The sequence below is a fragment of the Crocodylus siamensis genome, chromosome 7, assembly GCF_052110815.1.
Source record: "Crocodylus siamensis isolate JL-2025a chromosome 7, ASM5211081v1, whole genome shotgun sequence".
NCBI classification, from domain to species: domain Eukaryota; kingdom Metazoa; phylum Chordata; order Crocodylia; family Crocodylidae; genus Crocodylus; species Crocodylus siamensis.
In genome coordinates, this window is record NC_143401.1 from 6,552,341 (window position 1) to 6,566,514 (window position 14,174).

Consider the following 14,174-nt stretch of genomic DNA (forward strand, 5'->3'; position numbering starts at 1 on the left):
AGTTAGGGAATGAGGAGGGGAAGCCAGGAACAGATAGTGGATTTCCTTGGGGCTCTTCATAACTCCCTGCCTGAAGGACACATACTCCAGCTGCTTCCAAACTGCTGCTAGCACTGGAGGACTTAAGGACCGGACCTTTGTAAAGGCAAATGGAGAAAGGGGGAAGCAGCTGAAACATCCCCCGTCCGGAGCTGTCTGGTCTGCAGATCTCGTCTCACTGGGCACTGTTCCCAGCTCCCTAGGGAATGGGCCCGCAGGGGGACAGACACCCCATGGCAGCAGTTGGCTGTCCCACGCTAAGAGCCCACGTTGTCGGTACTAGTCCTGCTAGAGTCTGCATGAGCCCTGCCGCCTCTCAGGGTTGTCAGGTCTGGAAGCCGTCACCGTGATCCTCTTTCTGATGGGGGGCATGTGCTTCTCTTTCTGTTTCTGTAGCGAGGTCCGCCAGGAGATCCTGGACCACCAGGGCCCCCGGGTCCTCCAGGAGTGCCAGGATCTGATGGCATCGATGTGAGTATGCAGTTCAGTCCAGAAGCCTGAGCTGAGAAAGTGGGAAGGAGGAGGGAGGGAGTCAGGCATAGATACAAAGCGGGGCATTGTGTATAGGCTCAGAGTTGCAGTTCTCAGCTGTGGGCGGCAGAGGGTACTGGAGCACGTACTTTCAGCACATGTGGTTTTACTGGGCTGCTTCTGCAAAGCCCTATTTATTCCCAGGTCAGGGAAGAGGGTTAGGCCTGATGCAAGCTCGGGTGAGTCCGTGCGCATCCTGCTCTCAATGCGGGAATCATCGAGCACAGCTCTTAGGCTGGCGTTACACGGGGTTTGGATGGCGGGGATGGATCACTCCCCACATGCCCTATGTTCTCGTGCTCTTCTTCTGAAGCATCTGCTTCTGGCCGTAATCAGAGGCAAGGTCTTGGTCAGACCCAGACTCTTAGGATGCTAATGGTCACAGCTGAGCTTGCAATCAGTGAGTCTCAAGACACAAACCCTGTAAAATTCTGCTCAGCGGACACTTACCCAAAAGGTGGGATTGTCCCAGTTCTCTGCAACCCCCTCCTTGCTGACTCCCCTGGCTCCTCTAGGGCAGTGGTGGTCTCTCTCTGTGTTGTTGCCTCTCCCAGCACAGTGGGGCTCTGATTCTGACTGAGGCTTTTGCCTTACACTGCAATACAAACAATGGACCATTCACTGTTATGGCCTCGAAGCCAAGACACTTGTGGGGTTAGGCCTCCTGGACCATTTCCAAACATCCTAGGCAAGGGGGAAAGCTGCCAGAAGCTGGGACTGTACAGGCCATTGCTTCTGGGACACATATATACATACATAATACATATACATATATAGGCAAAAGTGCCAGGGTTGCATTAATAAGTCGGCTTTAGAGAGGTTCTGAAGATCCTAGGAGATCCCTGTTTGCATCCTTGGGCTCTGAAATACCTTTGAAAACTGGACCTAAAATGCCTTTTGTGGGGGAAATTTTGTGGTTAGTAATTAAAATAACACTTGCTTTCCCACTCACCCTGGCTCTGCCCCTTAGAGTCTGTGCTAATCTGCTCAGGATGGTAGTGACCTATGCAAACCTCTGAAATGCACTGGAAAAGGATCAGTCCAGAGCAAAGCCGCCTCTGTCCAGCTCCCAGCAGAGAGCCCCAGCCTGGGCCTCTCCTGCTAAGGTTGCTCCCATCAGCTTCCAAGAGAAAGTCCTATAGGATCAGGGCCCAAGATGAGAAGCGGAGATTGGGTCCTAAGGGAGGAAGAAGGGATGGTGAGGATGGTTCTGGCCCCAAAGGATCTGGATCAAAAGCTGCAATGGGGCAGACAGGGTTTAGCAGGGGTTGGGGCCTGGGTGTGGGAGGGACCAGGATGCTCCTGCAATGGGGTGATCTCTGGCTGAGCAGACTGGAGATCTTTGCTGGACACGTGGCGTCTGAGCGCGAATACCCGCCAGCCTGGGACTCGGTGGGATGGAGCCTGGAACCTAACCAACCCTTTAAGGTATCAAGACCTGACCTGTTCTCTGGGCCCAGCCCCATATGCCCCATCCCTGGAGAATTATCTAGGGTTATTTATAGACGCAGTGACCTTCTCCTTTTAGACCACCCCATGGGAGCTGGGCGGCGGGGCGGGGTTAGTGGGCATTAACAAGCCGTCCCTCTCCAAGGTTTGCAATGCATTCAAGCCAAGCCTGGACAGCGATGCCAGCTGCTTGGGGCGTGAGTGGCATCTCCAAGGGGCCGGCGCGGCGCTGCCCATGTGCCTGCTTGGAAGGTCTCCATACCCCAATGCACAGCTGGTGGCTGGTGATGCAGCCTCTCTGGCTGCACGGCTTTATGAACACTGAAGCTCTGGTGTCCTGAGGGGCCTTTGGAGGCTTCAAAGACTGATCGTCCCTTTCTGAGGGAGAGATGAATGAGAGGGGGAGGTCCTGCAGCCAGAGGTTGCTTGCTGCAGTCCTATCCCTGCAGGCTGGATCAAAAGGACAGTCAGGGTGTATCCTAACCTGTGCTTGAATCCAGTGTGGGCAGAGCCCTTAAATCCAGCCAGACCAGCAGTGTCCGACTGCTTAACACCCCATCCCCTAGGCATGAGGTACAAGGGAGGTCTGGGTGGTAAGAGCCAGTTGCAGTGGTTACTTTCCAGCTTGAGTCTTTCTCCCTCGCCCAAATTCCTTCTGATGGCTGGAGTGTTCTCCCCATCCTGTTCTGGACCATCACGGCATGGGTGTTTAGCAGTCGCCATGCCCCAGGGGTGGCTTCACAGCACGGGGGCATGGAGGGATCGCTCTATGTTAGAGGTTTCCAAGTGAGCGGCTCCCCCTTCTTCCACTGGGGAGTGTGTCCTGGGCATCTTCCCTCCCAGAATTGGTGGCTCCATCCCAAACCCTGCAATGCACAATCCAGCGATATCAGAGCAGCATGCTGGAGATGCAGGGAAGCCCTGGAGATAAATCTGCTTTCCAGGAATGAGCAGGGGGGGCCCTGGGTTCCTGCCCAGGGGTTCTTCTCCATGCATGTAGCACCCAGACAGGATGGAGGGTCGGTCTTGCAGCCCCTTCCCCGCAACACCTCTGCTCCCCTGGCCTTCCCCTTGCCATGTGCTTGCTGCTATTCCTGAATGCATTGGAGCCTGGCTGAATTTTACACCAGAGAAATGACTTGGCACAGGGGGAAGGAGCTGTTCAGAGGCTGGACATGGGCCTGGATGGGAGTTTTCCAGCAGCACAGACCTGTCTCTAGTCTCAGGGTGTGGAGGTCGGTTCTTAGTCAGGCTGGATGCGTGTCGGCTCTGCACAGCAGCACCTCAGCATCTTGGCTGGGCCTGTATGGCCTTTAAGATCGAGAGATGCTGCAGAAACCGATGTTGCTTTCTGCTGATAATCCTCTTGTTTTCCCCCCCGCAGGGTGACAAGGGCCCGCCGGGCGCTGCCGGGTCCCCGGTGAGTATGTGGCCAGCCTTCCAATCTGCTCCCAACCCATTGTATGTCCACGCCTTTCCAGAAAGTGGCTTTGAATTTGTCCAAATGCCTATTTTCTAGGGCTCCAAAGGGGAACCAGGACCTCCGGGCCCAGATGGGCCTCCAGGGAAGGCAGGCATTGATGTAAGTATGCGTGCCGTGAGAGCCAGTCCTTGGGTGACAGGGCTTTGCCTCTGTGTTCAGACTCCTCCACATATGGTTTGGCTGCGTAGACTTAGCTCTACCCCCCTCTCATTGTCCCCTAGTATTGCACACCTGCCCTCGCTCCCTATCTTCCTGGACATGTGGTGCTGTTGCCTCTTCCCCCTCCACTATTGCAGCCCTGGGCTATGCACAGTCCATACATATTAACCCTTTCCTGAGTCCCAGCTTTTCTGTCCGCTCCCTCTGCTAGACATACCCTTGCACCTCAGTGCTGTCCTGGAGGACGGGGAGTGAGGGGCGTCTTCATGTGTTATCAGAGTGCGTCTGTGTGCACTGGAATATTTGCTGTTGGCTGGGGCGTGCTGGGATGTTTGATTCGTTTTGGGGAGGGGATTACATTCCTACAGGGGTAAAAAAGTGGTGGGAGTGAGAGTGGGTGCATGTGAGTATGAATGTGGGGTGTATTGTGTGTGCTCGCAGTGTCCAGGGGCTGTTTGAGCATGGCTGGTGCCTGGGAGACACACCTCTTGGGTGTAGCTCTAACCAGGGATTAAAGTGTGCAACTCAGAGTCAAAAATAAGCCTAATTAAACTGCAGGGACCTATGTTTTGCCCTTGAAAGTGGCTTCATGCACCTGTTGGATTCGTTCCCCACCCCCTCCATAATACTAAATGGAGTATTCGGAAGTTATTATAATAATGCATCCTCTTGCAAAAGAACAAATCTTCGCAGAGCAGAGCTGGGTTGAGCACATGGGTTTTAGCAAAGCAATTGGAAGTAGACCTAACACTGCGCATAGTTTAGCATCCAGCTGTGGCTACATAAGCCTCTTTTTAGTGAGACAGGCCCAGCTTTCCCCTGCGCTCTGCTGAGGTTCATGGAGTCCTTTCAGATGGATCTAGGCATGACTGTGATTAGACTCTGCTGTATATCAGCCCACCTCCCTGCAGCATCTGAGCCTGGAGTCAATGATTCCCTCAGCAACAGCAGACGTACGAGCTGATCACTTTTCTAGCTCTTTACATCATTTCAAGTCTGTGCTCCATGGAGGAGAGGGGAGTTGTGAGCCTGGGCTGATTTTTTCACTTTGAGGACTTGACCCAAAACCCCTCAATCTGTCCTCATTCACCTAGGTAAGGATTTACTCCCATGACCATTGCAAAATTGGGCCCCTGGTTTGTAACAATCTGTCTCCTGGCCTGGAGATGTGAATGACATTGGGCTGTTTGCTCTCAGTGATGGGGGTTGCAAACACACCCATGCACACACACACACAATTACAGGGCTCTCTGTATCTGTGTGCAAGTAGGAGCCACATCCTTAATACAGAGATGACAGGGTGGCTAGTAACGGGGTATGTGCATGCTGTGTCAGGCCCTGCTGCCCTTGGTCATCTGAGCAAGTTCCTGTGAGCTCTGACCTGCTGGTATCAATCCAGAGCAGCAATGGTACGTGAGATGAGACTCCATCCAGTGCCCATACAGGGATGTCCATGGAGCCAAGGTCTGCGAGACCAAGCCCTTTATTTGCAAATGACCACTAAGACCCCATCAGCAGTTGCAGCTCATTTGCTGTCCAAGCAGGAGGGAAGGCAGGGGCTGTGGATCAGAGAGCATCTGGAAATCCTGTTTGTGCAAACAGTCGTGCAATTGCAGCACAGGAAAGGGAAAAAAACGTTGCGTGTACAAACGCCCTGACGCGTTAGCCTGAGAGCAGGGTGGAGTGTGGAAAGCTGTTGTCAGCGTAGCTCAAACCTGGGGGAGCCCTGCAACTGCACTGCTCTCCAGATCTCCAGCACCTGCTGTGCTAGTGCTGGGCTGCTTGTGTGCACACCCCTCCTCCCAGCAAACACTCCCTACCGACACATCAGTCCTAGCCTGCAGCCCTGCCTTGCCATCCAGACTAAGCCACCCCCAGTTCTGCCAATGCCCCTCCATCCTGACCTCTGCCAGGCTACTGCTGCTCCTCCCAGGACACTTCCACTCTCCCCCTCTGCATCCCCCCAGGGTCTGTTCCCCATTCCCCACCAACTCTGCTGTTGGCATTGCGCTCCACGGTTCTTGCCTGCTGCCTGGTGCTATTCAGACACAGCTGAGCGTGCTCCAGTGTGGACAGATATCCAGCACTGACGGTACCCCAAGTCACATCCCTATCTGCTCTGAATGCACTCCTCCAAGGAGCAAGGCCCCTGCATTGAGACACAGAGTCTTGTGACATGAGTAGGTGGTAAAACACCTGAGAGGACATTGCTGAGAGGTTGGAGCGATGCATTCCCAAGTGCCTCGTGACACTGGGACTTCACCCCAAATGCAAGTTACACACGAGTATTTTCCGTGTGTCACCTGCCCGACAGCTTGAGGAGATAGATGTTAGCAGCTTGTTAATAATCCTGAACACCAGGTGGTTAAAGAAGCCCCTGCAGAAACATCAGCTGCTGGAAGAAGTCAACTACATTGTAAATGAGAAGGAAAAATGGTCTAGGATGGAGACTAACCTCCCGCAATTTCTCCCTTTGCAGGGCCTGACAGGAGCAAAAGGGGAACCAGGGCCCATCGGACGTCCAGGGCCTAAAGTAAGCATGGGTCATGTGTGCCTGTTTTGTCTAGCAGCATGGCCTCTCCTCCTGGAAGCAAAGGGCATGGATGGGGGAGGTACAGGGTGGTGCTGCCACGTCTCAAGGGATTCGGATCTAGTCAGACGTGCAAAGGAACCAGGCTGAGCCCCTCAGCCGCTGTGAATCAGCACAGGGCTGGTGCAATCTCTGGTGAGATGCTGCCAGCTAAGGACCTGGCTTCATGGACCGTACCTCTGCAACAGGCCAAGACCAGAATGAAGGGGCCACTGGCAGCAACTTTCATCTTAGCGTTTCGGTAGCCTGCTCGGTATGCCAAGCACTGTGCACACACTTAGCCAGAGCTGCCTTGGTCAGCTTGTCCTTGGACAGCTGTGTGGGGAACAAAGGGCCTGGGGGCTTATTAAAATACAAGGGCTTGTTAGCATGGGCAGAGTGGACAAAGCTGACATCAGTGGGAGAGGGGTCCGGTCTGTAATGAGACAGATCCTCAGCTAGTAGAAATCACTATTGCAACAGGGGTTGGGACCCCAATGCCAGCTATAGATGGGGACTGCAGTTGTGTTAGGTGCTGTCCAAACACGGGGGGAATTAAAAAAGTGCCCCAAGCAGCTTCGAACCAGCACAGCTGGACTGAAGCCCCCAGAGCTGTACTCATTGACCCAGTGGTCAATCAGTACTGTCCCAGTGGTGGGTCTAGACCAGGGCACTCTGGCACCCTGAGATGCTTTCAAAGGTGCCGCAGGGTGCCACACAACGTTAGCACGATTAGGTGTGCAAATGTGACTTATAAGAGAAACCCAGAGATTTCAAACAGGCATCCAAAAACCTTCTGCCCTGTTGTGGGCTTCCTGAGCTTTTTGCAACAGGAGAGCGGCCCGGTTGTTTTTCTGTAGTCAAAAAATGAGCGAAGAGCTGCATTTTCTGACGAGTGCCTTGAGTCTAACAAGGTCAGGAATCACTGGTCTAGCCCATGGATTGAGCTTGCTCGGAAAGATTTTGTTAACTTTTTTCCCCAACCAAAAGCAGAATTTTTTTTCCCCAGTCAGAAAATCTAGCCCCCTCCTCCCCTTGCTTCTGGTTTCCTAGCTCTGACTCTCTCCTCTTGCACTAACAGGGCCAGCCTGGACTTCCAGGGCCTCCGGGACTCCCTGTAAGTATCTGTTTCCATCAGAAATGCTTGCTGGGGAAGTGGGTTGATGGCCATGGCTAATGGCCTGGGAGCCAGGATCGTAACCGCACTTGTGCCATGGACTCATTCTGTGGGCAGGTGCACAAACCCCTCCGGGCCACAGTTTCCCCAGGTGCAACATGGAAATGACCCTGCTCCAGCTCCCCTGGGAAGGGCCACAGCTAACACAGCAAGGACAGCAGAGACTTCCTACGTTCCCTATCCGATTAGCTTCCCCTGGAGCTAAGAACGGGAAAGGATTTCAGCCTCCATGGCCCCTTTGTTGAGTGGCTTGGCCAGGGCTAGTGCCGCTGAGATTGCTGGATTATATATGGGAGCACCTTGTTCCCTGGAGCTGGTCTGAAGCCCTGCTCTGTGGATTCGTGCCTTGAGGTCACTAGTTCTCTGTTGCTCTGTGGGTGTCACAGAGGCCTCCCAAGCTGTCAGATCCCCTCCAGATTTGTCTGTGAAACCCTGTCCCTCATCACACAGATGCCTCCCTGGGGGAGATCCCACTGGGTTTCCAAGATGCTGCCAGTGCAGACTCTCCTCCTGTAGCTCAGGTAGGGGGATCAGAGGGTGCTGGGGTGGGGTGGGGTGGATCAAGGACCAGGCAAGCCAAAAGAATAGCTATAGATTATCCCTGCTCTGTCCCTGAAAGGAAAACATGGTTCTGGGCTACATTCATTTAGGCAGGAAGGCAGGCCCAGTGGCTAGGGCCTGGCTCAGGAGATCTGCCCTGCCACAGACCTCCTGTGTGACCTTGGGCATGCCCCTTAACCTCTCTGAGCCTCAATTCTCATTGGGGATAAGCTTGTTCAAGCTGGAGATGTTACTGCCTAGGCACTTTCCATAGCACTTACCCTTCCATGGGGCTGCTTCTGCAGTGGCAAGTGGCCTTGAAGCCCCTGGAAGTGCTCTGGATTCACCCTTGGGAGGAGAATGCAAACATGTAGAGCAAGAGCTGTATCCTGACCACCCAGAAGGGCAGTAGAGTCACCGCAAGCTGATTTGGAGTTGGAGGACTTTAGTAATCCATTGTAATCCTCTTTTTGTTGCAGGGCCCGTCGCTGCCAGGACCGCCTGTAAGTGCTGTGCTGCTGAGGGCTGGTTGGCTGGGAAGCGGTGGGGTCAGGATAGGATGTGAAGAAATCGAACCCATTTAGCCCCTTGTGAGTGGGGATGAAACTGCCCTAGCCCTGTTAGCACCCAAACCAGGTCTGTGGCCAGATCCTCCAGGTGCCCTGGGAAGGTTGTTGTAACCCCTGGCATCCCACCCTGGAGCTGGGAAGGGCTGAATGGAGAAGATCAGGAACCAGGCAAAGGAATTAACCCTCCTGCAGCTGGTTTGGAGCTACTGTTCTCCATCACTACTCAAGGCAGCACCTTGAGGTATCTTCTCGGTGTCTCAACAAACAGTCCAGTTGCACCCATTCTACCCAGGCCTGATGGTGCATGCAATAGCACCATAGCTGTGCTCCACCTGGGTGCTATCTCCCTGAGCTAAGTGGACCTCAGATGCATCCAGGTCACTCCAAGGGCATCCTCACCCCATCGTGGGCTGAGGGTCATCCACAGGTGGACCCCGACCCATGTGTTTCTTGCTGGGTGGGAATTCGGTGCTGCTTTCCTGTAGAGTTCCCCTTGAATTCATACATCAGAGCAGTACAGCAAGCATCCCACTCATCCCAACACAGGTTAGCTCAGCACATTAACACAGGAAAGTCTTACAGCCCTCATAACAGTTATACAGTCCCTCTCAATAACGTCACGTGTCTCATTTGGTAGTTTTTACTTGCCTTCACTTCTGTCACAGTTCAGTCTACCTGATTGCTGCCGTTCAACGCAGAAAGGCGGCGTTTGCCTGCTACATGCACAGAGTTGTCTTGTATGGGCCTAAGACTTTCAACACTGGGAAAAAAAGGCCAGTGCATTTGCTCTCTAGTACATTTCTAGAAAAAAAAGGGATTGATTCCTGTCCCTAGCACTTTATTACTCCATGAGAAAGCTGAAGTCTTGGAGCAGGCAGCTGAATTAAACATGGTGAGGAGCTGGTTTTAGAGCATTTGCCAACCCTCTAGATCAAGGCATGGTCAGATGAACAACTAATATGAGAGGAACAAACTTGCTGCTTGTGAGCTTGCATCAGCTGCATTGTCATATTTGTTTCATTTATGCTCTCTTATCCCACAGTGAGTGAAGCCAAATCGCAATGACTTGCCCATGAATAAAACAGATGGAGTTTACTGAGGTTTAACATCCCCTTTCCATGGGATATGAGGTCCACTTTCCATGGGACAGAGCAGACACACAAAACATTTAGAGCAGATGCAGCTGGGATGCACCCAGTAGCGCTCTTTGGCTTGCTCAAGCTCTCAGAATCTGTCACTGTGTTCAAGGAATATTTCTTTTCTTTGCTAAGGGGCCTTCAGGTCAGGTTGGACTTCCTGGGGAAATCGGTGCCTTGGGACCTAAGGTGAGGAATCCAGCTGGACAAAGGATCTTTCTGGGTGCATTGCGACTCAGTGTAGGAATGAGCCTGATTTTCAATGAGCCACCCTTCTCCTGCACTCCATGGTGAAGGGGCTCAGCCCCCTTAGCAGTCTCATTTCCACTCCAGCATGCATGTGCTGGCATCAATGGAGTGACTCCCGTTCTGCCTCTGTGTAGCAGAGAGCGGGAGATGGCATCCTCTGCGGGTCACTGCAGGACTGCGTGGCGGGTGAGCAGGATCCTGCGAGCTTGTTTCAGCACGGTGCTTCTCCTGAACTGGAACCTGTAGCGCTGGTGCCTCCCAAGTCTTCCCCTTGAATGAGGGACAGGCAGCCCCAGCCCGGAGGCTTTCTCATTCTCTCCCCTGGTTTTGCAAGTCTTTTTATTAGGCAAGGTGGAACAGTGAACATAAGCCTCCAGTGCAGGGGTGGGCAAAATGCAGTCTGGGGGCTGGTTGCGGCCCGCCAGCCCATTCTATCCGGCCCGCGGAGCCCCTAAAAAATTTAGAAAATCAATTTTTATCTGCCCTAAGCTGCTTGTCATGTGGCCCTCGATGGCTTGCCAAAACTCAGCAGGCAGCCCTCTGCCCAAAATAATTGCCCGCTCCTGCTCCAGTGGCTACTGGTTCTCCAGCCATCCCATAGGATTTGTCCTTCCACCCCTTCATTTTTAAGCCCTTTGCAAATGCTGGTGTCCATCTACCCATGTTGGGGCAGAGCTGGGTCAGAAGGTGGCACCAGGGGTACGATGGATGTGGCCAAGCATGCCCGTAATATGAAAGGCTACCTACACCACTACGGACCAGCCATACAGGGGTGGGGGTGGGACTTACATGGCATGCGCATTGTGTTGGTTTGAGCTGGATATGCTGGTTTAGGCCTGATACAAAGCTCACTGAAGCCAATGCAAAGACTCGTGTTGCGCCCAGCGGGCTTTGGCTTGGAGTCCAAGGTCTGGTGAAGTCTCCTTTCCTCTCCCCCTCTGCTGCATGCCTGGTCTCAGCCCGCTACCTATGCAGTTCCTTCTTCAGCCCGGTGCTCGGTGCTGGACCTCACAGGGTCATTCCTGTGGGCTCGTCTGCCATGGTGCCTGAGCTAGCACAGAGGTCTGTACAGGGGTATTTCATTTCTCCCCCTGCCTCAGTCCTTTGTGTAGCTACATGCCTTTCCTACACCTATGGTTCTCATTGGGGTTGCTCTTTTTCAGGGGGATCCTGGACCTGATGGACCACGAGGCCCCCCAGGACCCCCAGGAAGACCTGTGAGTATTAACCCCCATCTCCCCTGGCATTTCTTAGCTGGGGGCCTTGCATATGGGTGTGAATTAAAATAGAGTCCTTGATCCCAGCCCTTGGGCTAGTGGGTGAGACTTGGAGCAGTGGGTTTAGGTGCAGACTCAGCAAGGTGATCAAGGGGATCAGGATCGGGCCTTCAGTGGAGGGAGCTCAATGCCTCCCCAGAGCAGGCCCATAGTGGACAGCTGACCCTATCGGCAGCCACCTGGGATGGGGGTGGCCTGAGCTGAGCCAGGCTCATGCTTCCGGGTGTAAAGCTGGTCTCTGCAGAGGTCAGGAAGGAAGGAGTCCACGGCCCTGCAGATAGATCAGGAGGTGGGCGCTGAGAGCAAGCACCCCAGTTCTTTTATCCAGTATGAGAATAGCTGAACCAGTGGTTTGTGCTGCTCAGATAGGCCCTCACCCCTACACTGGAAGCAGCTCACAGAGGTCTGTGCTTTAACAGTCCGACCATCAGGATTCATGCATGGACCGCAGTGTTGCTTTGAGCTGCTTGGTTTCCCAGGGCACTGCTTGCAGATGGTGATATCTCCTGGCTCTCTGGAGAAGAACTGGGAGTCTGGACCCCCAGTATCTCAGATAAGAGAGTAAGGCCTGTTGGCTAGCGCAGGGAAAGGAGTGGACCCTGGTCTCTTTTCTGACCCTGCCACTGACTCACTGTACGACCTTGGTTAGGTCACTTCCCCCCACTCTTGTGCCTCAGTTTTCCCATCTCTAAAGAAGGGTGTAATAATCACCGCCCTTTGCAATGTGCTTTGAGAGGAAAATGCCTTGTAGTGTTCTTCCTGCACTAGGGTGCCTGATGGTTTTGTTTTATTCCAGGGCCCACCGGGGCACATCCAAGGCCTAGAAGGCAGTGCTGACTTCTTGGTAAGAGCTGCAGTGATGCTTCCAACTGCCCCTCACAACCGAGCAGCAGCAGGGAGCACATGTAGGGCCAGAGCTGGAGATCTGCTGCCACTTCTCATTGGGATGTCACTGGGGAGGGGTCAGTCAGCGATCTGTAGCTGCTGAAGAGCTCAGACCCCTTCCCCCCCCACTCCCAATCCCTGTGCTGCTGGGAATCGTGATCTCTGTGGGGCTTGAACAGCTTGCAGACTTTGCACCTCACCCTGCTCTCCCCTGGGGGTTTGTTTCATCTGCCAGCTCTTGCCTTTCCCTCTATGAACCAGTGCTAGCAGCTCCCTCCCAGGGGGCTCTAGTTCATGTGCCCTCAATGCTGGCTAGTCTGATCCACCCCATTAGGATGATCACTCAGCCTCTGAGGCCAGCACATCCCCTAAGGGCAGCATCATAAGTCCAACTAGGTTTGCTTCGGGCTGCTGAGAGAGCCTGGCAGATCCTGGCCTCCTTGGGTGGGTTTCCTGAGGCAGTTTGAGCCCTTGAATGGGCACCTAAACCCCTGTGGGTTCCCGCTGAACCAGCTCACAATTGCCCGGGCTCTGTGGGTGTCCCTGGCTCTTTGCTGCCCAGCAGCTGCTAGGTTCACAGGTTGGGCATCATAAACAGCCTGCCTGCTTCTCTCCCCCTTCTCCAGGGAAGCCTAGCACTGCGGGGGCTTCATCGCGGAGGGGTGCAGGTCGATGCACGAAGAGCGCTTATTCCCTGCAGGGCACCTCCCGGCTAGAGGTCTCCAAAGGGCCCAGTCCAAGAGATGCTGGGGTCCATGGGAGAGGGGAAAGGCTGATGCAGCCATCAGCTGAGCACAGTGTGTGTGATGGCAGATCTGGATCTGCCTTGGCATAGCCTGAATAGCCATCTCCATCCCTGCCAAGAGTCACTGCTTCTCCCCTTTTCTTCAGGCCCCAAGCAGTGAGTTCATGGTGAAGGACAGGCCCCAGGAAAGCAGCCTCGGCAAGAGGCAGGCCCGCGGGCTTTCCCCAGAGCATCAGACAGGCTTGGGTGCTGGGGAGGGAGGAGGTGTCAGCGCTCTCCTTCCGTCGTGCTAATGCTGCAGGGGTTGGGGTGACATGAAATGACGCTGCTAATGAGCTGTTGAGAGAGACTGGGCAGAGCCTGGCCTCCTTGGTGGCTTTCCCCAAGGCAGTCTGAGCCCCTTGAATGCCAGCCCAGATCTCATACCAGCCTGGCTCAGATGCCCAGTGCCAGTTCCAAATCCCTGCTCCGCTCACACCAAGCCCTGTGCCTGGACGTGACCCTTCTGCTGCTACTCTGCAGTCTGACATTGTTTCCTAATTCGCACGTGCACTTCTCTTTCCCCACCAGTGTCCAACCAACTGCCCGCCAGGACCCAAAGGCCCCCAGGGACTGCAGGGCCTGAAGGTAAGGTGACAGCTCCAGCTGGGGACTTTTGCATCTAGGAAGCATCAGTTGCTGCTGATGGGGCAGACTCGAAAACTGCTCTACACAATCCAGCCACTAGCAGGGAAAAGGGAAACTCTGTCCCAATGGGTCACACTAGTAACTCCTGCCCGTGCCCTTCCGTGGGGTCCATGGAGGGAGCTGCTGTGGACACAGGGGTGACTTGCCCTTCCCACTTTTACTAGCCTTCAAATCCACATTGAAGGATAGCTGCAGTGTCTAAAGGGCTGGGAGGCTTCCTGCTGCCTTTGGCCAGCTCTCTATGTAAAAGCAGCTAGAGCTAAGCTATGAGCAAAGGGCAAACCATGTGCCGTCAGCCTTGCTGCCTCTGGGCTGCAGCACCGTGCGAACACAGGCATCTCTTAACTGCAGCTGCAGGAAAGTGCTTCCCCCCTCTCTTCACTTGTGTGTGCATGTGCAGATGACATGTGGTCCATGCCTGGGTGGGTATGTTCCCACTGGCAGGCCACGGATGTCCCTTGCAGCTGCAGCACTAGAGAAGTGGCACTGAATGTCGGAGTGCTTTAATCATTGTCTCTTTTTTCCTATAGGGACACAGAGGCCGTCCTGGTGCCCTCGGGGAGCCGGGCAGACAGGGCAGGCCGGTGAGTACAGCTCCTCTGACCAGCTCTTCGGGGCCTTTTGAGTTAGAGATTAGTGCTGCCTATGAACCAGGTGTCACAGGCAGATGGAGAGGAGT

General features: G+C 54.1%; 1 protein-coding gene across 1 annotated transcript in view; it reads left to right on the forward strand.

The window, feature by feature from the left end:
* COL9A2 (collagen type IX alpha 2 chain) overlaps positions 1 to 14,174 on the forward strand; it is a 39,165-nt gene that overhangs the window by 1,954 nt on the left and 23,037 nt on the right. The window contains exons 2-12 of the mRNA XM_090057939.1: positions 436 to 510; positions 3,404 to 3,439; positions 3,539 to 3,601; positions 6,141 to 6,194; positions 7,312 to 7,347; positions 8,427 to 8,450; positions 9,788 to 9,841; positions 11,065 to 11,118; positions 11,975 to 12,022; positions 13,379 to 13,435; positions 14,026 to 14,079. Of these exons, the coding sequence (XP_089914065.1) occupies positions 436 to 510; positions 3,404 to 3,439; positions 3,539 to 3,601; positions 6,141 to 6,194; positions 7,312 to 7,347; positions 8,427 to 8,450; positions 9,788 to 9,841; positions 11,065 to 11,118; positions 11,975 to 12,022; positions 13,379 to 13,435; positions 14,026 to 14,079 (555 nt within the window). The remainder of the gene's footprint in view (positions 1 to 435; positions 511 to 3,403; positions 3,440 to 3,538; positions 3,602 to 6,140; positions 6,195 to 7,311; positions 7,348 to 8,426; positions 8,451 to 9,787; positions 9,842 to 11,064; positions 11,119 to 11,974; positions 12,023 to 13,378; positions 13,436 to 14,025; positions 14,080 to 14,174) is intronic.